Below are 25,395 nucleotides of genomic sequence, written 5' to 3' on the forward strand. Positions count from 1 at the left end.
TATGCTAACTCTGTAAACTGCTTAGAGACGGCTGTAAAGCCCTGTGAAGCGGTATATAAGTCTAAGTGATATTGCTATATAATCTAAAAGTGGTGTCCTGGGGAGGGGACATCAAGATGATAGTCATTACCACACAGTCCAAGGCCTGCCCCATCCTATGTACATAGAACACTAAAACTCATACAAAAGGAGCAAGATCACCATCTTTTCTTTTTCCCATTCAATGAAAATGAACGTGTAAGCATCAGTGAAATGTTTCTTAATAAAAGTGAACTACAAAGCAGAACAAAATCCCTTCTTGCACTATTGCATCTCTATATCAATTTTCCCATATATTCTATATTCAATAATTCTGGTTGGTAGTTACTTGAACAGAAGTTGATTACATCTTCAAAGAAGGCTTTAACTATTGTGTTTCTATTGTGAAGTGCCACTGTTTTCTGACATATAATCTTCTTGTCCAACTTTGAATTAAAGCCTCAGAAGCTGTTTGCCCAAGATGTCAGAGCTTTTGGGCGCAGCACTCAAAATTTATCCTATGAATAGCAGGTAAATCTGAAATGTTTACCATCTGCTTCTAATTCAGAAGTTCATAATCAAATGACATCTGAGCCACTAATCATTTTTAGTTTAAACTATATTTCCAGAGAAAGCTGTTTGCACAAATAGAAATATATAAGCCAACAGTAATTTGCTTCTTGATCAGCATAAATCATGACTTAAAGATAATTTGGAGTATCAAGGCAAATGACATCTTTCAAAAACAATGTAAATTGCCTTTTGAGGAGAATACCTCTGTTTTTCAATACCTTGCCTCATCAAAATAAAGACAAAAAAGGAGCCTTGCTTTTTAAGCAAAAAAAAAAAACCAGATGCAAAACTTTCCCTTACCTGGTTCATACACCTTTACTCCTTCCCCACCCCTTCTAACATATTGTCATTCCACTATAGGCCAATCTAGGAAAAAGTGGTAACCGATTGCTGAAACAAACACAATTCAAAACCCTGTCCATATATCCATAGTGTCTGCTATGGAAATAAAACATCCTCCTAATTCACATACTTTATGGCATTTCTGTCCAAGGTCAAATTTCTGTACAAAAAAAGGTTATTTTTCACCCTCTCTTGCTCTTCAATGTTGCTAATGTTATTTTTATGAAGATTTTATTTTTTATTATTGAATATTTTAATACTATATCACACACTGAGAGATTTAAAATAAAATACAAAGAATTCTGTAGTAATTCATCATACATAGTTAACTAAAAATCAATTCATATAATGTTTAATTGGACACAAAGAACAATAGATTTTTTTATTTATGAAATACCAGCAGGACTGGCATATTCCTAAATTAAATTAGTTTTCACAGCTCTGAAAAAATATTACATAATACTCAATATTATATAAACCTGAGTACAGAATCCAACACCTCAAGGTAAAAAGTTTTTATACAGGGCTGTTAAGGAAAATATGCTATTCTGAATAGTTCTAGTCTAAAATCGGAGCATGTAAATGTAAATTTAATCAACTGTGGTTGGCTGCACAATGAACCAGATGTTTAGACTGGATTTAGCATTTTTGTCCTCCAATAGAATCCATCCCAAGAACTTTAGACATTTTTTTCTGATGATTAAAGGTATTGTTGCAGGATGTAAGTTGTTCCAAGTAAAAATGCTTTTTGCAATTGACTGGTTTTGTCAATGCCAATGGTGTTCAAGTGGTGCTCCAGATGTTTTGAGACTGCACTCAAAGCATATATTGATCTACCTTTATTTTCTTTTGCTACAGCCGCTCTACTTCTATTTACAGGTTTTTATATTTTGGCTTTTTTCTCAGGTCTTCTTGTTGTCTTCTAGGTACTTCAATATCTATTATCCAGATGTTTTTTTAAAAAATTATTTTATCAACAATTGTTAAATTTGGGCTGTTGTGTGGTTAATACTTGTCTGGTTGAATCCAAGAGCACTTTAGTTTCATCATTTTCTATTACTTTATCTGGTTTGTGACCCCATTAGTTCTTGCTTGCGGGCAACTGATATTTCTTGCAGATATTCTAATACACAATTGTTTCTACTTTGTCATGCTGTTGTTTGTAACCTGTCTGTAAAATCTTGCAGCAGCTAACTAGGTAGTCCACTATCATATATGGGCCTTCACTTCAAGTGTTTGTTTTTGACTGTATGGGTGCGTGCACATTTTTCAATTTATGTCGGGAGAACTGTCACAATGCTCAGACTTCCACAAAAATCCAAATGCGACCCTATATATTTCCATTATGTGAAGAAAACTTGCTATATAAAAAATGAAATTAATTTGGGAATACTAGAAATGGTGGTGATGGCATTACATGAATTACACAAGGCAAAATTCAACCATCAAGTTGATATTTGTGAATAACCATTTTTTTATTTATTTATACCTTTATTTAATGTAATAATATCTTCCCATATAAAATACTCAACTTATTCAATAGGATAAACCTATAGAGATATTGACTAGTACAAAAATAATAAATTAATAATTAAAACAGCAGCTCCAAAACATGGTTAAATAAAGGCATCCATAGTACTGTCAACAAAATGATATTTTAAAAAAATATACTAATATAACACACCTCCCTAGCAAAGAATCTCAAAAATGTCATTTAAGGGAGTCTGATCCAATAGTTCAGATATTGAATCTGATCTTGGTGTTCCAGCAGACTAATCTAGGTAGAGGAAGACTATGAATCAAGTCTCAAGCAATGAAAGTTTTTTCAAAATAAAATCCAAAGGTTTATGACCCTAGAAATTTACTGGCAACAAATGCAACTGATGTAAAAATTTATTGAACATGACAAAAAATTGACCCCAATGAGACTTTGCTTTGTTCTGAATAAAATATAGCCTCTAGATTTTCTTAAAAGTCCTGTATGCTGAATATGGTATAGTATGGTCTAATCTGGATATAATCAAAATGTGTGATTTATGCACATGTTCCTAAATAAATCTCAGACCACAAATTTACCAACTGGTATAACAAGGACACCATAATATCCAAATCCACAAACTGAAAAGCTAATACAGGTAAGAATGTGTTTCTTAATTCTGGTCATAATTCAGCCAATTCCACAAATAAGGCTGATAATGTTCATGTATCTCTTGATACATTTGCTTATTGTTTCCTGCTTGAAACTGAGGTCCAGTTATTACAAAACAACAAATAAAGTAACAAATATTTTTTGACTGTCCTATTTGGATCATCTGTTATGGTATTACATTTCTATACAGGTCTCTATTAAAAATGCATAGAAAAATGAGAGAATCATGCTATACCATATTTTCACATTTGTTTCTAAATACATCTGTACATTTATCTACAGAGTAAACGTTAGAAATAAATCAACTTCAAGAAGTGCTATAGACTGTGAAATGTATATGTTCACCTCCTAGTACTTGCAATGCTATGTACTGATATATGCCTTATGTTCATATTTCCAAGTACAGTGTATGCTGTACTGTATTCATTTGCCTATCCAACAGTAACATGTTACAAAGAATTACTTTCCTTTGTAGAGATTCATACATAGGAGAGTCTCAAATGTAGATCCTGACTCCTGTCTTAAATTTTGCCCTACTATCAGAAGGGCAGGTACACACTCCATCAATTTGGGTAATGGGAGAACTGGATCTACTACTACTACAAAAAAAAAAAGCCTCCTGGCAAACATTATGCAAATTGTTTAGTACTACAAGGAATTTAGATGTTTGAAGTCATTACTTAAAAGAGTAGCATAAAATACAGCTATAATTCTATATTAAAGAATTAAATATTATTTTCTTTTCATTTAAAAATAATATTAATTGAAATAAATAATTTTTAGTTTTAAATCAAAATAATAAACTGGAAGGCTGCTTCCAAAGTATCTGAACCAGATATCAAGATTCTTGAGTAAATTCACTATGAATTCAGTTTCTTAGACATGCATCCAGAATGAGTGTCAGATTACCATATACTTTAACATGAAACTGAAACTCACATTACAAAATATAAGAGTTGTCCTTAGGAGGGATATGCGAAAATTGGTTAAAGAAACAATTCTGTGAAGGGTGGTTACATTAAAAAGGTAATTCATTTTGTCCTCTTACAATCATGGCATTTCTTTGGAAAGTAGTTAAAACTACTTTTTGAAGTGAAGGCAGAGGTTTAAAATTATACTACCTATCGATAAAGATGCAAACTGCTCAGTAAATAGATGGCACTTTAACCCGTCATTACAGAGTAATGTACTTTTAAAATGTTAAGATTCTCTAGAATATATTTTGTTTTCTTATTCAACACAGTTAAGAATTCTTTTCTCTACAAAGGTCTACAGCAAGTTCACATGATTTCACAATACATTTAGCTGTTAAAGAATAGTATTTCTAATGTTAAAAAACAGCCTGTCCAAATATTTTTCCATCATCTTTATCAATTTCCTATGTAGGTTCCCAATACTCAGTTAATTAATTCATAATTACAAAAACTAACTTTTACAATGTTTACTTTTAATTACAATTAATTAACATATTTACAAGATGATTAGAATTTTTTTTAAAAAGTCCTAACCCCAATAGAGAAACTCTACATACTAGGGAAATTAAGAAGTACATAAAAAATAATCACTCATAACTAATGAACATTTTTTTATAATGAACAACTTGCAAAATTGCTATTGGTATGTTATTTAACTTTCCATGCAATGATGAACAAATTAGTATTATAAATTTGAATGGAAATAGGTAACTTCTAATTTTAATCTCAACCAATGGTGATCATTTAATTCTTTTTAAAAATTTTCTCAAAAATTGTCTATTGCTATCCTTGTTGTCTATTTGCTATCTTTGTGCCAGAGGAATAAACAAGGGGAAGAATATGTGCTTTTATTCCTTTTATTTATATCTCTACTCAGATTCAAAGGAGACAGCGAAAGAAGCAGTAACATCAAGAAGATGGAATAGCAAACCCAACAAGTTCTGGAGTTGGAAGTACTATTCAGTCCTGTTGGAGATTGGCTTCAGGAGGTGTCCAAAATAACAACCCCAAGCAATGACCCTGATTAGCATCCAAGGTTTCCTCAAAAACATTATTTACATTCTTTTCTAGATTTATATAGTATTCTTTCTATTATATAATTATATATATATATATATATATATATATATATATATATATATATATATATATATATATATATATATATAAATTAAGTACATATACATACAGAAAGAGGGGGGGAGAGGGAGAGAGATTAATTGCTGTAAAAAAAAAATCCATTAAGCAACAGTATCCACGTTTCCCTGAAAATAAGTCCTCCCTGGATAATAAGCCAATCGGGCTTTTGAGCGCATGCGCTAAAATAAGCCCTCCCCTGAAAATAAGCCTTCCCCAAAAATATATCAACACAGCAGCAGCCATAAGGTGACCACACTCACCGCTTCCTGCACCTCAAAAATAATAAGACCTTCCCGAAAATAAGGCCAAGCCCTTATTTCAGAGGTCAAAAGAAAATAAGAATCTGTCTTATTTTCGGGAAAACACAGTACCATAATATCTTTATTGGACAAATTAAGAAATTGTACAAAATTAAGCAAATGTTTTTTAATGGAAATTGTTTATCAATTTGGATGACAAAAGGACAAGAGTCAAAAAAGTAGATAAACAGATATTGCTCAGCATTATATAAGGCTCAATTCTGAAGTTTATAACAATTTATGATATAAACAGAACAAACTCAGGGTAAGTGACAGACAGTGAAAGCAGAAATATTCTTCCTTGAAAATATAAAAATTAACCTTCATTTGGAGCCACTATTAGTATAAACACATGAGTCCCTTGAAGTACTTTGCAAAAAGGACAGCAAAGAAGAAAGAAAAAGTATTTATGCACTGTATTACAAAAGTCTAATTGAAAAGTATATCCCATGCTTTCTATTTATGGGTATCCTAATTAACTGCTTATTTTTTATTTTAAGGAAAAAGAGTTACAATTCTCTAACCTACAGAATATTATGCTCTTTTGCACTAGGAACAGTCCAACCTACTTAAATATTGAACACTTCCTCATTTAAGATGAAATGGACTTAAAGTATCCATCATCAGGCCCGGTAATACCACCATAATAATTAAATTACCATAGTTTTTAACTAAAATTTAGTTTCTGAACTAAAATACGGAATGTTTCACTATTTCTTTAGGGAAAAGAATGTGACATGTAGTGTAGCCTTAAGCATGCTTAGTCAAATTAAGTTCTGCCAAGTTGAAGGATGTTTAATTAAATATGCATTAGAAAGCAACTTTAAAAAATAAATAGAACATTCATGTTTGGTATTCCCGAATTCCTTCATGTATGCAAACCTGTACATCCATGAATATAGGCAGAATAGAAACAGGAGAAACTCTTCACTGAACAAGCTTGTGTGCACTGAAAATGTGTGTACTGTTTTAAATTTGGAGAATGTACTCTGTGGATGATATCCATCAAATTACACGTTGACCCTAAAATTAATTAATTGTGAATTAGTCATAAGGGAAAATACAAATATAACTTTGCTCTAATCAAAATTTCCTCTCTCTATACATGTTCTGTATAAGAAAGCACAGAGAAAGCATGCAATGTATGGCTTTTGAGACTTCCTAATAATACCTAGATTATGTATTTGATCCTGAAATACAAGAGGAAGGGACCTTAAAATAGAAGAGGCAACAACAGTCCTACATACCTCTTCCTTAAGGAAGCATTTTAGGTTTTTTATGGATTTTATTTCTCTGAAACTCCATTTATGATCTCAGCTATTCCTTTTGCTAGACTCTCCCATTTCCGAGAAAGTTATGCTATTGACAAAGCCCCAAGTCCTTTTACCTAATTTTTTCCAACACTCTTTTGTGTTGAAATGATAACAAAGATGTTACTTAACCCTACAATATTAATTTGACCTTCACTGTTATAAATATGTGATAATTTTCTTATATTTACCATCTTTCTGTTGCTTTGGTTTTCTACTTTTTATATTATATTGCTAACTTCGGGTAAGTTGCATCCAATAATAATCAATAGCCCTAAAAAAGTGCTGAACCTATTTTATGTTCATCTTATGGTAATTCTTATGTTTTCCTCAGATATCATGAGAAATGTGAAATCCAGCCATTATGAGTAATTTCTTCTGTAATAACAATATTAAAAGTTATGTTGTTCTAACACAGTTATCATAAGACTAACAGCTGACTGAAAAGAAGCATCTTTATCTGAGGGCTTAATACTGTTTTGACTATGGTTCTGCTTTCGCTTTCCAAACCCTAAAACCAAACTAAGCAACCATTTTCATCTGCTGCAAAGATGAAGAAATTGGATATATCCACTGAAATAGTAGTTTGGGAACCATTCTAATAATAAAAGAGATCCAGTTTGGTATAATGGTTAAAGCGTTAGACTAGAGACCAGGAGACTGTGAGTTTTAATCCTAGCTTTGTGATCTTCTTAAAACTTAACCATGATAACTGAAATGTATATATTACAAATATCATCTTTTTAAACTTTTTAGCTTCCAACTTACTTTTTAAAAATCAATCACACAACTGCTAGCTATTTATATTTTATATGACTTTTAAGAAGGAATTTGCTACCCAGATATAAGAGGGAAAGAAAATGAATTGAGTATAATCGCCACTTCATAGAGTTAGCTACAGTAATAGCCACTTGCAGAGCTATGCTGAGAATTTTTTTGGGGGGGGGGGGGGGAGGCAAGAGAGAATTGGGTTTTACTTTAAAATCCATTTCAATCTATCAGTTGTCACTCAGTCCCTGTCTACTAATAATCTATCACTAACAGTACTATTTCTAATAGTCTCTTAAGAGATGTGTGTTCAGATCCCAAGTTAACTTTGAAAAGAGAGAAGTTAACACTGATTAATGCCCATTATTTTTCTGCCAATACAACCATTCAACATTACCTAAAAACAGATGAACTAATTAAATCCACCCCAGAAGTATTACAATGTGTTATCACTTGCCTGGTAACAAAGAGGGGAGTAGGAGTTTGAATATATGAGCTTTAAAAAAACCTCGCTACTGAATATTAAATTGTAATGTAATCCATTTTTCCTCTTAGCAATAACTTCTAAAATTTCAGATGGCATCAAATGCTAAGTAGGTTCTTACGTTCTCCATCTGTTCCTTTTACACAAAGCATTTATACAGAGGAAATATAAGCTCTGACCAGGTAATTCCCACTGATAAGATGAATGACAATCTTTTGTAAAAAATTTACAACAGACAGTCAATTGATACATAACGTATCATATAATAAACAAAGAAATAAAAGAGCTACACAGAACTCAACAGTATGCAGGAAATGAAAACAATTTTATTAGAAGTGTGCCAGTTTGGTTTAGTTGTTAAGGCACCAAAAGACCGTGAGTTCATGTTGTGCCTTAGCCATGAAAGCCAGCTGGGTGACCTTGTATCAATCATATTCTTTCAGCCCGACCTACCTCACAGGGATATTGTTATGAGGGAAAATAGGAGGAGGAATATGTGTTGGATATGTTTGCCACCTTGAGATATTTATAAAAATAATAAAGTTGGGATAAATAAATAATAAGTAAAAATAAATTGATATATCACCTTACTGTATATTTTGGGGGTGTCAAAATCGCGGCCCGCAGGCTGGATGAGTCACAACTGGCCACACCCACCCCTGGTTTAGCAAAGGAGAAAAAAGTCACGATACGCCTTGTGACAATGCCGTGACACAAGTTTAACACTCCTGGTATATTGTATCCTAATCAAATTTCACTAGCTATTTAATTATTTATTTATTTATTATTAGCGTTTATATACCGCCCCCTCTCCCGAAAGGGACTCGGTTATAAATCTCATTAAGATATTCAAAACGAAAAGAAACTACCATGTTCTGTAAGGATAATGTTTACTCATAAAACAACACTAGGCTATAGTAACCATGTGAAAACTTCAGTGCTTGAAGTTTTCTAGTATTTCTGTATGCTTTTTTGAAATTAAACTTCAATTGCAATAACTAGCACACATTCCAACTCTCTCCGAGATGACATCAATTTCATCAAATTGGTTTGAATATCCTTTCTAAAGAGTGTTACACTCCTAGGATTATTCTAATTGTCACTCAAACTTTGGAATTCCCTATTAACACCACATGGTAAATCCACTGTGGTTGAAATGTCTCTGGGAACTTTTGTAGAATTAGCTAATCATGTGTTTACAATATATTAAATATATTAAATATGTTAAATATATTTCAAATGTTCTATGGATATTATGTGTATGTCTGATACAACTTTTACAACACAGTGTGAAAACTGAAGAATATAATTAAAAGCTGGATGGGGGACTTTGGGTTAGTCACTCTCTCTCAGACCAAATCACCTCACAGGATTGTCATCATGGGGAGAAAATGGGAGGAAAGAAATGTATGTTCACCACCCTGAGTTATTTATAAAGTAATAAAGGCAGGATAAAAATTGAATAAATATTTTTTTTCTTCAGATCATGAGTTTATTACTCAGCAGTAAAAAAAAGAACATAATGTTAAAAGAACCACCATCCAAAGAGCTTTGGGATGCTACAATAAGGTTGTCATAGGCAGATATTTTTCTAATAAATTATCTCAAGAAACATTAAAATTTGTTTTTATTCTGCACTTGTATATAGTGATTTGAATGGCATATGTTTTGGTAAAGTATTTAGTGCTACACTTTTATCACACATTAAAAGTCACAGAAATGCATGTACAATGGGATATTATAATACTATTTCACCAAAAATGTACATTTTTAACTGGAATCTGTTTTTCTCTGTGTGTGCTAAAACTATTAGCAAAGTATAAGCTAAACACATAGAGTAAACATTTAATCACAAATGTATACATTGTCCTTATTCGTTTTATTTTCTTTCCAAAAGGTGCACATCATCATTTAAAATTACTGATTCGTTTAAAACCTTTTGATCTCTTAAGCTTAATACACCAAATTCAGTCAATCCAATTTAGAATCCTGGTTTAGGAAAGTGGATTTGGAGATGCAGCTACACCTAGTGATCAGCAGTAGATCACAGCAAACAAAATCTTGTCACTGAAATATTTATTTCCTTTGACAGACAACCTGATAAGAAAAACACATGTAAAAGGAAATTGGGAAGAACACAACATTTACAGATAATATTCAGAATAATATGTTTACATTATTTACTAATTATGGTTGCGCCAGAAGACCATTGATAATTTAAATTTAAATAAATGTCAACTTATTTAAATGTAAACTTATTTAAGTTTACTGGAATTTGTCCAGGAAGATTGTACCTGTTCTTATTTTATGTTTTGCTGTTTTCATTCAGCCCCTGAGCTATCTAAAGTGGCACAGGGAGCCTTCCTTTAAGAAACTATGGTTTCCACAACGTGACAATCTCTAGATGTGTTGGATCTGCATCTTCCACAATTCCCAGTGATTCCAGAAATTGCCATTCCAATACATTTGAAGTGTACAAAGTTGCTGATCATTGTTTAACTTAAATTTGTAAAAATTATAAGTACTTAGTTAACATTCTTGAGCTTATTTTTAATAGCCTTTTAAATAGAAATAATATAACTATAAGAATGATAGAATAGGCTAATCAAATAAAATTTTAATATTCAACTAATAATGGGTTATGTAGTGAGATGACCAAATCAAAACATGCTGAATACTGGTCAAGAATGCAGCAATTTCTTTCAAGGAACTGCAGCATCTGATTTGCTTGAAGGTCAGTTATTTTGGCAAGTTTGTTAATTTATCTCAGTTCAGTTCCCAATGGGAAAGTCATCTGTGCACACATCTCAAGTGGCTGGAACATTTTCTCAGACAAAGAATACATGGGATATTTTGTATTCTCTCTATTCTCAATTATTACATGATTCTAGAAGCTGAGTATACAAATATGTACATGTTCTATGACTATGTAGTAAACTCAGACTTTGCAGTTGTCATTCTAAAAGATGGCATCAACAGTTAACACCTTAAAAGAATAAATATTTTGCAGTAATTTTTATTACACACAATCTGATAGCTAAACTGTGACACCAAAGTTGCATTGTAGGAATTTTTCAGTGTAATTACATCCTTGTAACAGGCTGTAGGGTATATTTTCTCTCTTCTATATTATTGTAATAACGGTGTCATTTTCATCAGTGACTGAACAGAAGAAAACTTTAATTCTTTAATAACACAAGACAAGTCTGATAAAGTTTCCGCATTAGCACCATTACCAAACAACAGTCATAGGCAAGAAACAAAGTATTAGGAAAACAGTTGGTTGAAACCCATATCACTGGAATTCTACATCTAAAACAGGAAGTTCCTATGGCTGCATAAAAATAAAGGAAAGCCTGTATTTGCCATTTTAGGATTTTGCAGCAACGTAATACCCACAGAAGACTTTGAACCTGGATCATAAGCTTCTCACACCACTTAGAAACAATCACAAAAGAAACTGCTGGAAGTATGTTGCACACCTATGCGGACCATGGCAAATCTCATGCCATGGATGAAATATCGTATTATTCTAAATTGTAACACATGTAATCCAACTTTCCTCTAGGACCTCAAGGCTGCTTTTATGATGATCTCTATTCATGTTGTCGCATAACAAGAATACCCTGAGGTAAGTTGGGTTGAGAGAAAATGATTGGTCCAAAGTCATCCAGTACATTTATAGGGAATGAGTGGACTTGTACTAGGGTCTTCCAGGTTCTAGCTATCCTTAACTATTATAGTACTCTATAGTTATGGGATAACCATTGGTCTACCACATCCTTTCCTATGAGGTCACTTGGCCAATCCAATATAACATTTACATTATTAGCCAACTATAGAGAAATAAATTTCCAGATGCCACATTATTGCCTGTATCTGCTATACAGATGTATAGCAGAAACAGGCAATAATTTTCTCAATACAGTTTAAGCTGACGTTGGTATACATCACTTAGATCACATCCTCAATATATTAGTCCAAATATCTTATAGCACTCAGGGTCTGTTGTCTGAATGTTACATTGAAATAAGAGTCTATATGCTTCAACCTAAATACATGTGTGTGTAGGCACGCACGCACGCACACACACAGCCCAACACTATTTAATACAAAGGTCTAACATACAGAAACATATTTCACTGGGAATAAAGCCGATATTCCATAAGCTGTTGGTACAGATGGCATTATTTTGGTTATCTCCCATGTTACAGATGTGTCCATAGAGCTTTTATAACACCTCTCAATGTGTCATAATTCTTCCATTTTTGATCCAATAAAGCATCTGAATTTGACAATCAAGTTAAATTATATTTAACCCAAATGTAGGAATGCAGGATCAGAATTTTTATATACATCAATATACTCCATTTGACAACAAATCATGGATAACATCAATGAAATATTTTAATAACAATAGCTTGACTGTTGCAAGTATTTATTCAACAATATTACAATATTGCTCTTAATTTTAATGTACTTACTTAAGCTATTAACACTACTAGTATGACTTTGAAATGCTTATTTATTTTTTCAATCACAACTGCTTCTTTACAGATATTGCTTTGTAACGTAGTCGATTTTACTCTACTTTTCAATTTTTAAAAAAATACCAGAAAAAAATGAATACACCTTGTAAGAAATTAAAGCCATTCCAGGTAATTAATTAAGGCCTTAAACTGTTTCTTCATGTCTTTTTTTTTTTTTACCTTTCACATTATTTCAAAACTATTAGTAGAAACCCATGAATACATCATTAAATAAAACTTCAAAAATCCAGTTCTGATGCTGTGGTAGCAAACAGAGGAAAATGTCATTCTGACAGCGCAATTAGAATGTGAGCATGCTATCCTAACTCTTTTGAATAAATGGCTTCAGGACTTAAGCATTTGTTTGCCACTTCTAAAGTAATTGTGCAGTCAAATAACAGGCTTTTCTTTTATAAAGACTACTTGGTATGTAGATTTTTTTTAAAAAAGTATTTTATAAATATATCTGATTTTTAAATTCTATTGCATCTTTCTTGATATTTCATGATTCAAAGAGATCATCGCAAGACTCTCTCCAAAATATGTCTTCCTTGGGGCATAGCTAACCTATCGGACTAACAGACTACAAAACTACATGTTAGAAATAATATTAGATTTCCAGAAATTATTCAATAGCCATTTTTCAATAATTAATATAAAAAAAGTTTCCATGAAGTTATTCAAACTTATTTGGACAGATTATCCAATTAACTATATTGAAATTCCATAGGCATCTAAAATCTTAAACAAAGAAACAAAATACCCTTTTCAGATGAAAATGTAAAATGTTTTTCAATAATCTGAAAGCATTAGCTTTTACAAAATCTTGGACCTTACAATCAATTCTCATTACTATCTTAAATATCAGAGGGCAGAATACAAAATTTGTCAATGGATTATTTCATCTTAAAAACTCAATTCTTTTATTGTTGATCTGTTTTTCAAGAATTTCTTAAAAGTTTAGAAACAGAAACTATAAAACAGTCTTTTTACCATATCGCTTTTTTCTTTTATCACAATTTTTCTTAAAAAGTTGTACTATATAGATTAATGGATATAATAATGAGAATTATAATTAAAATTCAATATAGAATATTAAAAAGAAAATTAAAATCCCTTTTCTTGCTTTAAAAATGTATTATTTGAATATCAAAATGCATGATACTTTTAGAGGGATATAATTACCTACCTGTCGTGTGTGGGAGTTATCCCTAAAATTCAACATTTTCCAGTAAGTTAGAACAAACAATCAATAGTGATATATCTGATACCTTCTATTTTGTAGAAAGACTGGCCCAGATAGTTGTAGGAACAACCAACTTAGCATAGAACTGTCTACTTCCAACATATGTAATGGTTCAAAAGTCATGAACTTGCAAAAATATCTGTATTCTCACCTCGTAGGAAAATCAGTTTATACCATATCAAACACTAAAGAGATGTACTAAAACAATATTGCTATTAAAGTAAGGACAGCAGTATTATTGGTTGGCACTTGCATATAGCTCTGAACATCCAACAGACATAATCATTTTTCTCAACAGTTTTGACACACCGTCAAGAAAATTATATAGCTAGGCAGTGAGGTATAGCTATATCTGAATAACGCAAGAGCTAATTAAAGCCTGGATTTGAAGACTTCCAGTAATAGAAACACTGAACATAATTCACAGCTATGCATAAGATCACTCAAACCACAGAAGGAATTAAGGCGAGCTTTTCTTCAATTCTGTTTTTCTTACATGGGCAAACTCTGGAACACTTTTTGCACCTATGAACCTCCTGACTAAGTACAGAGGGAGAAAAGAATTTTGAGGAACTACAGTCTTGCATTTAGAATATTTCATTAATCTAGAATACTTCAATAGAAATAAGTGTACATTTTTAAAAACCCAACATTTAGTTACAGGAAGACCAAGTTAGTGCACAAAGAGCAAGCTCTCTGCAATAGAGGCAAAGCGAAGTCCTAGTCCTACTTCCGCTCCTGATCAAAGGACACATAACATGGGACCCAGATGTCTTCAATTTCTGCAATAGGTTTTTATAGTTCAAGCTTTGTGTGGAAAGTAAAACAGTCTGAGGTTACTCATTCCTTCCAGCTATGTCTTGTTTCGCAATCCAGTAACAGGCCAAAATTAGGAGGTTGTGCACTACAAACATATACACATGTCATTTAACCTTGTGACTTAGTGGCAGAGGACCTCCAGGACAGAGAAGAAAGGCAGAGCAGAGAGGTGGTTGCTGAAATAAAAAGCTGCCAGGTTCATTTTATGTACAAGAAAAGTTATGCCTTGATCCAATATTGCTGTCATCAATCGGTAGATGCTAAATCCCGGTAGAAGAGAAGAGAAAGAAACAAAGCACACATGCTGCCCTCCCTCTTGCGGTCCACAAGTTGTCACAAACGTCAACTTCTAGAGGAGCCAAATTTGCTTTCCCAAACGGTCCTTATCAACTTCTGGAAGAGCCACATTTGCTTTCGATGCAACTCCGGAGATGCATCCCCTTTCTGCATCTCCAGCCCTGTTATCAATTGCTGTCAAAGGGCTTTGACACACACAGTCCGGCATCTGTTCAAGCTGGCCAGGTCCAGCGGGCGCCTCGGTGCTTTCACAGCAACGGAGCCTTTCTGCTCCACTGCCGACCGCTCGCCAGAAGCCCACCCTGCAGAGAGCGGGTAAATAAACATCCATTCTCCTGGCCAACCCTGCCCGGACGGAGCGTCCCGAAAAGAAAATAATTTCGGAATTTGTCAGCCTCCCCTGCCACCGCCCTCAAGCCGCTGGCCACCAGCCGAAAGTTTTTAAAGCTCTGGATTTTAAACCGCCCTTAAAGCTCGCCTCCCGATCTCCCGGCTTCGGTCTACGCCTCTCCCAGGCTGGCTCAAACGCGCCAGACGCGATCCAAGTCTCTCCCCCTTCCTTTTGCACTTTTGCACCAGGCAGCCAGACTTAACGGGCTCCCCTCCCGCCGCGCCTGGAACTTCCCTGCTCGCTTCCAGGCGTCTCTCCTCTCTCCCCCTCCTTCCCCCGGCTATATTTTTTTCCATGTTGGCAGCCGCTCCAGAGGTCACACCCCGACGAGGGAAAGCACAATTTCCAATACCCGACGGTAGCCCACCCGTGAGAGGCTCCCCATCCGCACACCTTGCTCCAAGAGCCCAGGCTTCGGGGTTGTTGGTTTTTTTTGCTCGCCCCGGGAAGAGGGGGGTGGGGAGGCTGTGGGTACCTTACCTGTGACAGTCTCTGCTCTCGTTGCCAGGAAAAGTCCAGCCAAAGTCAGGAGGCAAGTTTTAACTTTCCCCATATTTCCTTTCCTCGTAGAAAGAGCTCCCTCCGGCCCTCCCAGCTCGGGGGAGAGGCTAGAATAGGCGCCACAGCCGCCTCCGTGGCCCCTTCTGGACGGCGCCCGCCTTTTGCAGAGGGGGCTGCAAGAGCCGCTCCGTTTACTCCTCGCGCCGCCGAGCAGTCCCGCCAGCGGCCGGGCAACTCCACTCAGCCTGCGCTTCCTGTTGCGCCGCTCCAGCCCGGCAGCCTCTCAGCCAAGCGCGCCGCGCCGTCTTCGCAACCAACTCGCTTCTCGCAGCTCTCGAGTCCCCGCACTGACTCGCGGTCCCCCCGGCAGGCAGGCGAGCAGGCAGCGGAGAGCGAGCTTGCCAAGTCACGCCCAGCCGCCGGCAGCGCCGCCTTCCCCCGCTAGAGGGCGAGTGGCGGCGACAGCAAGCGAGCAACCTCCCGGCAGCCGCCGGCCTGGCTGGAGACTCGGAAAAAGAGGCTGCTGCTTCTGGCGGCGGAAGGCGAAGAGGGAAGCAAGAGCTACCGTAACGGGACGGGCCTGTACGCCAAATGCCGTTCCCCTCAGTAAGCGCTTCGGTAAGAAGAGCGGACTCGAGCAAAAAAAAAAAAAAAAAACTGCGAGCGACGGAGACAAGAAAAGGCGATGAAATAGGAACTGCCCATAGAAATAGCAGGAAAGAGGGAGTCCCGTGCCTAGAATAAACTATAGCAAGTTTGTGTTGTGCCGCAGCGTAGCCGGACAGATCAGTCACAGTCTTCCTACCTTAAGAGACATACCAGGACATTATTTCAAGACTTCGTTTGGTGGGTCTGGTGCAACTCACGTCACCGCTGACCTTTTTACTGTTGCGGTGTTTTCAAGACACTTGAAAATGCAAACTACAAAACAAAATGATTCGGTCTCTTTTACAGTGTTGACCCCAGGAGACCGAAAATGGTGGGAACACATCAATACAGAATTTGGAACAGCTGTGTTAACTCTGTGGTTGTTGCAAGCCCTTTTTGTGGCCGCCTTTAACAGGAAACCGTTCCGTTTGCAAGCTCAGAATATATCTTGTCGGTACATATTCTTGTTTAAAGCAGCAGCTTTCTCCTGAGTGCCCGGCCTATTAATTTATTAAGCGAAATGTTAAAGGTGGGTTTGTTTGGTGGTGGTGTTTTTTTTGCAAGGTGCCACGAATTAGCTACAGTCAGAGCAAGTCGATCTTAATTTGTCTACGCTTTTGCTTGATAAAGGCATTGTTGGAATTGGCAGTTAGCTAACTCCTAGTTTGTCACTTACCAAAAGATTTCACTTAAAATACCAAAAGCTAAAGAGGCTGACCACAAATACTTCATTTATAGGAAGTGTTAGTTTAGCTGGCAGATTGTGGATTTGCAATTGTGAAAAATGTTGCCAGTAGGTTCAAACTGAAACAAGGAAAGTGGATGCTGCATTTTGCTTAGGATAGTCAATTTCCTCCTCAAAGGTCCAGAATTAAAAAGTTCCCCCTTAACATATTAAAAACATACCCAGATGGCTAATTAAGCACACCCAATGCTTATTATGGGATGTTAGTGTAAACTCCACATGTCAGATTACAGATTAACAGAATGTCTGAGTTGGAAGGGACCTTGGAGGTCTTCTAGTCCAACCACCAGCTCAGGCAGGAAACCCAAACCATTTCACACAGAAAGCAGTGGTTGTCCAGCTTTTCTTCAAAACCTCCAGTGTTGGATTACTCACAACTTCTAGAGACAAGTTTTATTTATTGTTCTCTCAGGTAAATGTCTCCTTAGGTCTATCTTGGTTCTTTGATTAGTTTCTATCCATTCCTTTTTGTCCTGCCTTCAGATGCTTTGGAAAGTGGGTTGACCCTTTCTTTTTTTGTGGAAGCTCCTTAGATATTGAAATACTGCTATCGTGTTTTTTTCATTAAACTAGGCATACCCAATTCCTCCAACGTTCATCATGTTTTTTAGCCTCCAGTCCCCTAATCATCTTTGTTGCTCTTCTATGTCCTCTTTCTAGACTCTCAACATCTCTTCAATAGATCAGGAACAAGTAATGAAATACAAGGAAATTGTGATGTGTACATGTGATTTTATGATATAAAAACAACTTATCTGACATTTATTTAAGCACTGATGATGAGACCTAGTTTGGGTAATGAAACGTCTGCAACAAAACAAGCTCAGAAAGCATCAAGCACCCCTCATTTATTTGAATTCATTCATGAACGCATACACCTTTGCCAAAGGGGTATACCTTAAAATTTGTAAGGATTATGAAGATGGTTCAGGACATAACTGGAAAAAGTGTTGGCCAGCTCCAAGGAGAAGCTGGAAATGGCTAGTGAGCCATTTCTAAAAATGTTCCCAGGAAGCTGAATGAACTTCTTCATTAATCAACACAAGGCAGGGTTGACTAAATGAACCATAACAACCACAGACTTCCATATACCTGAACTATGGGAAATTAAACTACAGTATGCAGTTTTAGTTTTTTCCTTTGAGAAAATCTGGACTCCTGGCAACTGTCTGGACTAGTCCTTGTACTTTTCAGAAGACCTTGCCATTGCCTCCTTCCTAGGACTGAGGGAACGTGACCAGCCAAAAGTCACCCAGATGGCCTCATGCTTGAGGTGGGATTAAAACTCCCAGTTTTTAGCCTACTACCTTAACCACTATACCAAACTGGCTCTGTTAAGGTGTGTAGTGCAAATTTCTAAATTTCAGTAGAAACACCCACCAGTAAAATGTTTATTTAAAAAAAACAAAGAGGCAAGACCAAATTTGTATGAAATAAATTCAATCCAAACTCTGAACTATAGTCCAGAGTGACATTTTCTTGTTTAAAATCAGAGACCAAGATATATATCTTTAAAGATACATAATGAAGCCCTTGGAGCTGTAAAGAGATTTAATATAATCTTTGAAATAACCTTGTTCTCTCTCCAGGACTAAGTAAACCTCAACTGCATCAACACCAGCCCAGACTTCGAACTTCCCCCATCTATAAGAATCTGTTTATTTCTTCTTTCTCAACCTGATCCTTTCCAGATAGCTCAGTCTTTATGGCTGGGAATTCTGGGAATGAAAATCCCCATCCATCTGGATGACATCAAATGAGGACAATGCAGAAAGGCCGTTTATTTTCCGGGGAAAGTAGGTGATGTACAGCTATAGTTCATAAGGAGAGATTGTCAAATGATAAATAATAACTAGTACTATCTCAGCCGCTCTGTCATAGCCGTCCTGCAGTAGTAACTGGAGAAAAGTTGGGGGGGGGGAGTAGCTAAGTACAAAGTGTCCTATGCTCTGCTGCTTCTGAAGAAGCAAGTGTTATGAATGGCTGCATTTGCACTTTGTGCTCTTGAGCCTAGAATAGAATATCAGTTGGAAGGGACCTTGGAGGTCTTCTAGTCCAATCCCCTGCTCAGTTAGGAAACCCTATACCATTTCAGATAAACGATTGTCCAATCTCTTCTTGAAAACTCCTAGTGTTGGAGAAATCACAACTTCTGGTGGGGAGCCTGAACCTTGCAGAAAGAAAGTTTAGTCATGGAAACCATTTCATCTTTCCCTATAGACACTGGAAGGTAGAATCTCATGTGGTAGCAATATGACAGTCATGGATGAAACCAAAACAGTAGGTAGGTAGGTAGGTAGGTAGGTAGGTAGGTAGGTAGGTAGGTAGGATGGATGTTAGCCAAACATAGGCAGTCCTATTTACATTTTTTTCTCTTTTCAGTACTCCTGCTTTCTCTCTTTCTACATCCTACATAGCAGGTTGTCAGGGATTAGATACATAGCTTTTACCAGAGCTCTGAGTTTCTTGCTTGCAGAGGCTTCTGAAATAAGACTGATGGGGCATATGGCTTTAGGCCTGTAAATTCCTATCTCAGCTTTGAAAATCTAGTTGGAGGGATTGTTCCTCAGGCTAAGTGGTAAAATTGTACAAATAAAGTACAGATGTGCACAAAAGGATAATCAAATGCCTTCTTTTTCTTCCTCACTTAGAGATCAGTTTCTCTCCTAGATTACTCAGTGGTACAGTATACGTGAGTAGGTAGAGCACCAATGCCCAGTCCTTGCTCCACAGAATATAAAAAGTTGAGAAAGACGACCTCCTTTGGTTTACTGCACCTCTAAGTAGCATCGTAGGGAGAATATGGTTGATTTTACTCAATCCCCACCTTTGTGCTGTTCAAAGAAAAATAAGGAATCAGATGAAAACATTACTGTTCGTCCGGTGTTCAATCCTTAGATCATATGCAGAAATGCAAGGTGTATTGGTTAAGTTGTTGCTGGGACTGACATGAGAAACAGCTGGCTTCAAGTCTACTCCTAACCATAAAAGCTCAGCCCGAATCTCACAAAGTTATTATGGATAAAAATGGGAGGAGAGAATGCTGCATCTGTCTCATTGAGTTTCTGAATGAAAGGTGAGATATAAATTGTTAGATTGGGTAATGGATAGGCACACACAGGCTTAACGGTAACAACAGCTTTTTATTAAGTACAACAAGTGAGAACAATCCAGCGAAGGTTGAGTCTGACAGCAGCTTTTTTATAGGGAGCTGTCAGACCTTTCGACCAATAGGATTAAACCTCTGTCCCCCCCCCCCCCCGAACAGAGGACCTTGGTGGAAACCACTGTAGTTAGAGCAAGTATCTAACATAAATCTAACAAAACAATCTTACAAGCAAGTACTGGACCATTAACTTTATATGTCTCTCCCTATAATCAAAATCTGTAGCACCATCTTCAATGAAAAACCGATGGTACAGTATTACCCTTCCAAAAAAAAAAAAAGAACCACCTGATATATAACATGTGGCTCAATATTTACACTATAGTGTATTCTCAAATCGGGTCTTTTTCTGTGTACGATTGAGATTGTCTTGGCAACGTTTCGGCGAGGTCCCATTCGCCATCTTAAGGCTGGTGTTTTCGGCTTCGTGCTTGTGCGAGTAAAGCGTGGTCGTAGCTGCCGTCTTTCTATAAATCTTGGTGGGGATGTGTGGAGTGCTGGCTTTGTTGCTGTAAGGAGATTGATTGGCTGTGTAGTTGCATCCTGATTGGTAGATGGAGTTGATGTTTGTAGATTGGTCGGCTGTTTCGTATCATCCTGTGTGGCTGAGGTGCTGGCTGTGTGTCCGTTGTTCTTTTGTGTTGTAATGACCTGGGTGGTGGGTGGGGTTCGTTTGTTGACGAGGGCTGGTTTCTAGATGTCCGGTAGGTGGGAGGTATTGTCACGTTTATTCATGTTATGGGGGTATTTCTCTATTTCAATGGCTTCCATAATTATTCTCTTGTTGAAGTGTTCTGTTTTGGAGATTAATTTGGTTCCTTCAAAATCAATTTCATGTCCTGTTGCTTTAAGGTGCTGGAAAAAGGAGGAAGTTTTTTTCTTTTTTTCTGACTGCGTTCTTGTGTTCTGCGATGCGGATAAATGCACACATCGAAACACCCGAATACAACAAGACCAGCATATATATATATATATATAATATATATTCAGAGGAGGTAGGAATTATCATTTTTCTACTGCCCATTCCTCTTTCTTTATTTGAGTCTAGTGCCTTTCCTTTTTGTCATTCTGTTTAGGAGCCCTAGAGGAAACTGAGTGCATTTCCTCTTCCCCACAGCTGCTTTGTTTGCAGAGGAGCCCGATCAGGATTTGTGTTCCTGGCAGGAAGCTGTTTCAGCTGGAGGAGAAAGGGTGTGTTTGTGAAAACCAGAGCTCACAAAAGTGTCTCATTAGCTTTCTCATTTAGTGCATCACACCAGAGCCTCAGCTGCACTGTCAACAATGGCAACTAGAGAACTCAGTCTCAGGGCTCATCCCCTCGCCATCAGAAAAATAATGAGGCAGTTTGATCATAAATAAAAATGAAAAAGCCTAAAAGCAATACCCAAGTTCCATGTGTGATAATAAATCCACTCTCACTTGCTGCGCAATTCATAAAATCGTTCCCTTTCTCTCTTTCCCTCCCCCCACCTTCCATGTTTGACAGCTGAGCCTGAATATACCTCCCCATTGTGTTCTGGCCCTGTGCTGCTCTGAGGCACGCAGCATAGAGGAAATGTAAAATAGCAACAGGCAGAAAATATAATGGCACAATGACAAGTCTAGCTAGTAGCATAGGAATTGTTTTTAGCCTATTTACAGAGCTTATGTTAGATCCACATATGTACCAATCATCCAACTAATTATGATCATTCTAAAATATGTTTTTACTCACTAGGCACTGAAATGCTTTTGGATGAACAAACTTACCCAATCTAGTAAAACTTTTCAGATACTGAAAACACAACAAGGTTAACTTTTTTTTTTTTGAAAGATACAGCATTTCAGCAAAGAGAATTAATTATGTAAATTGATACGTTGTGATTGATATTTTGGCCAGGATTTAAGAGATGTTTGTCCATTGGGAAATAAAATCAAATGACACAACTACTGTTTTTACATTTGTAATTTATGTAATGCAATAATGCCATTGAATATACTGTATATTGCACTGACGAGGTCAAGCCACCGTCAAAAACAAATTATATTATATGTATTTGTATACTTATAGATATGTATTTTAACATAAAAATATCTCTGAACTTTTCTAAAACATCATTTTGATACATCTTTTTTCATATCTGAACTCTTTGCTTTTCTTCCCTCTTACTGACAAATATTACCTGATATCATACCAGTAGCAGACCATTCACATACTGTTTTTTTTACCAACTTACCATAAAACTTCAATTTACTCAGTAATTTATATATTTATATATCATATATAAAAACTGCCCACCTCCCTCATAGAGTGATTCTGGATGCTTGATTAATAGACATAAACATAAAAGCTGTATAAAATATTATATTAAAAGCAATTAAAAATAGGAATAAAATAATTAAAGTTTAAGATTAAATAGGTGGGGTATGGGCTTTAAGGCACTGGCTAATGATATAATGGAGCAAAGCCAGCTTTGCAAGTTATCAGGCCCATGCCATGTAGGGTTTTAAAAGTCATAACTAACATCTTGAATTGGACCTGGAAGCAAAGCAGCACCCAATGCAACTCATGCAGCAAAAGTGTTACATGCACTCACCTTGTCATACAAAAAGCCTAGGAAAAAAGGAGATCTCATTGGAGAATAATAATTAAACTTGTTGAAAAAGGAAACTTAACCTTTATTCATAGGAGTTGCGTAATGCATTTTTTTACTATTTTATGACAACTCTGGTTTTGGTGAAAACTGAAACTGTTAAGAGCTGTTAGAATCTTTCTTCAAATTTGATGAATAATGAACCAAACAGCACATATGAATAACTTTAAATAATTACAAAGTGATGCATATATGGGTTTAAAGTCCCTTCACACACATATACACATACATAGATGCCAGTGGTGGGATTCACTTACCTTCCCTACTGGTTCACAAATGTGGGCGCAGGTGCCACATCTGTGCATGCACATTGCCTTCTGCGCATGCGCAGAATGTCATGCATTACATCGGGGGAGGGGGGTGGAGCCTCTTGCAGCCACCGCTACTGGTGGCTGAATATCACCTCTGAACACACACACACACACACTCTCACTCACTAGTTTTCTGCAACAAATCAGAAAAAAGGTCTGGGTCAAAGGGAAGATGAAGATGTTGACTCAGTGTGTGGCAGTTGTGAAAAGGGCAAATTCCTTCCTAGGTATCATTAGGGGATTGAAAATAAACCTGGAGTACTATTTGTCAATTCTTCAAAGTAGGTGAGATAAAAAAAACAAGCACAGTATGGATTAAGGGAATGTTGTTCATTGTTATAGGGTAGAATAACAGAATCTTAAAAGGCTGTTAATCATAGTCTTTACTCCATTTTATACCAAGCAAAAGGTGGTAGTTTATTTGAGTTTCTTCCTCCTGTTTTCCTCTTTTACCAGGATTGAATAATCCTTCCTGAAACTCCTTTTTGACCATAGAATTGGACAAATTGTATAAATTTATGAAAGTTGGTGCTGTTGAATTCTACTAGCCTTGAAAATTCAGTGTTGATCTTCATGTTGCTTAGAAAGTGCCTCCAAATAACAGTTTCATGGAAGCAACAATGAAAAGGAGTTTGTTCTCTTCCTCTTCTTTCTCAGCAATTGGTTTGGCCACTGAGAAAGTGAAAACTGGGTGAAAATGGCCTTGGCCTGATCCAACATGAATATGCATTCCTCTATCAGCATAGACCTCTGAAGCTGCAAGTACATTTTGACAAATAAATGACAAGCCTTTTCATGGAAGTAGTAGAGAAACAAATGACTCCTACTCTGCTTTTCACCACTTTGGGCTTGAATATTGATTAATCTTGCATTATTATATATTTGGGGACTTCTGAATTGACTTTTGTCTCTTCTCTGATTTATTATACAACATAGCAAAACTGGTGCAATCTTTCGAGAGATCAATTTTGTCACAGATAACAACTTTTTTCTCAATCTGAATCCTGGCCCCTGGATTATAGACCGCGATCAAATTTTCCCTCTTTCTGTATACTTTATATAAATTCACTGCTCCCCAAATTCAGCAATCATATCATATCAACATGATCACATCTGTTGCAGAAAATACCTGGTTGTAAAAGAGTTGAAAGAACGTACTTTACAAGTTTCAAAGGCCTTTAAATTCAGCAGAGGAATGGTGGCAAAGTAACCAGTAAATTTTTGAAGTTTTGTTCATATTTTGTTTGTTTTGTTCTTATTTTTTACAGCCAAACCTCTTGCTGTTTTTTTTTTCAATGTTTGAGACTATTTGTCAGAAATAAGAAATATTTAATCCATGACCATGACTGCTCAGTGGAATGAATGATGTTCATTGTGTTTTTACTGTTTGACTTCTACTATTACCATATTTTTCAGAGTACAAGATGCTCAGGAGTATAAGACACACCTTAGTTTTGGGAGAGGAAAATAGGAAAAAAATTCTGACTACCAGGTATTCATCTGGCTAGCATCTTTCAGCACAGCTTCAGCATATTAGTTTACTGGTTGTGAATGAGTGTGCGTTTTTCAGCCTCCTTGGGCCTGAAAAGCAGCTTCTAATTCATTGCAGAGAGATGCAATTACTAAAGCAGGCAAAGTGCAAAAGAGATAAGAGAAGGCAGCAGCTGTTCTGGGTTGCCATTTTGGGCTCGCGCTCGCATTTGCAACCTCCAAATTTTCTGATTGCTACCCAAAAACACAATGCACAGAGGCGGCAATTGGCGGTGATGTGGTCTGGCGATCCCAGCAGCCTTGAATGGGTCTCAAATGGAGCGTTAGGAGACCGGAAATGTGAGGCATGGAGCCCAAAAACGCAAGGCATTGTCTGTGGAAATTTCTGCAGCAGGAAGAGGATGGCGGAGGCCGACAGCTGAGGCCAGTGGGTGGGCGGGACTACATTCAGAGTATAAGATGCACCCAAATTTTCAGCCTCTTTTTTTTGGGGGGGGGGGAAGTGCCCCTTATACTCTGAAAAAATGGTAATTGAGCAGTAGAAAAGAAAGTAGGCATTGA

General features: G+C 36.5%; 1 protein-coding gene and 2 long non-coding RNA genes across 8 annotated transcripts in view; 2 read left to right on the forward strand and 1 right to left on the reverse strand.

The window, feature by feature from the left end:
- Window positions 1-16,167, reverse strand: part of PTPRM (protein tyrosine phosphatase receptor type M) — a 471,605-nt gene extending 455,438 nt beyond the window's left edge. For all 6 annotated transcript variants that reach the window (XM_081950797.1, XM_081950796.1, XM_081950795.1 and 3 more), the window contains exon 1: window positions 15,820-16,167. In XM_081950797.1, coding sequence (XP_081806923.1) covers window positions 15,820-15,892 — 73 coding nt within the window. In that variant the 5' untranslated portion in view covers window positions 15,893-16,167. The remainder of the gene's footprint in view (window positions 1-15,819) is intronic.
- Window positions 16,168-16,329: 162 nt separating this feature from the next.
- Window positions 16,330-24,579, forward strand: LOC309390908. Its single transcript, XR_014175199.1, has 3 exons — window positions 16,330-16,458; window positions 21,252-21,394; window positions 23,800-24,579. It is a non-coding gene; the product is annotated as an uncharacterized lncRNA (long non-coding RNA).
- LOC309390909 lies at window positions 16,917-19,371 on the forward strand. The gene is made up of 3 exons (XR_014175200.1): window positions 16,917-17,030; window positions 17,894-17,947; window positions 18,823-19,371. It is a non-coding gene; the product is annotated as an uncharacterized lncRNA (long non-coding RNA).
- Window positions 24,580-25,395: the final 816 nt, after the last annotated feature.

This window comes from Natrix helvetica (genome assembly GCF_964273705.1).
Source record: "Natrix helvetica genome assembly, chromosome: 4".
NCBI classification, from domain to species: Eukaryota; Metazoa; Chordata; class Lepidosauria; order Squamata; family Natricidae; genus Natrix; species Natrix helvetica.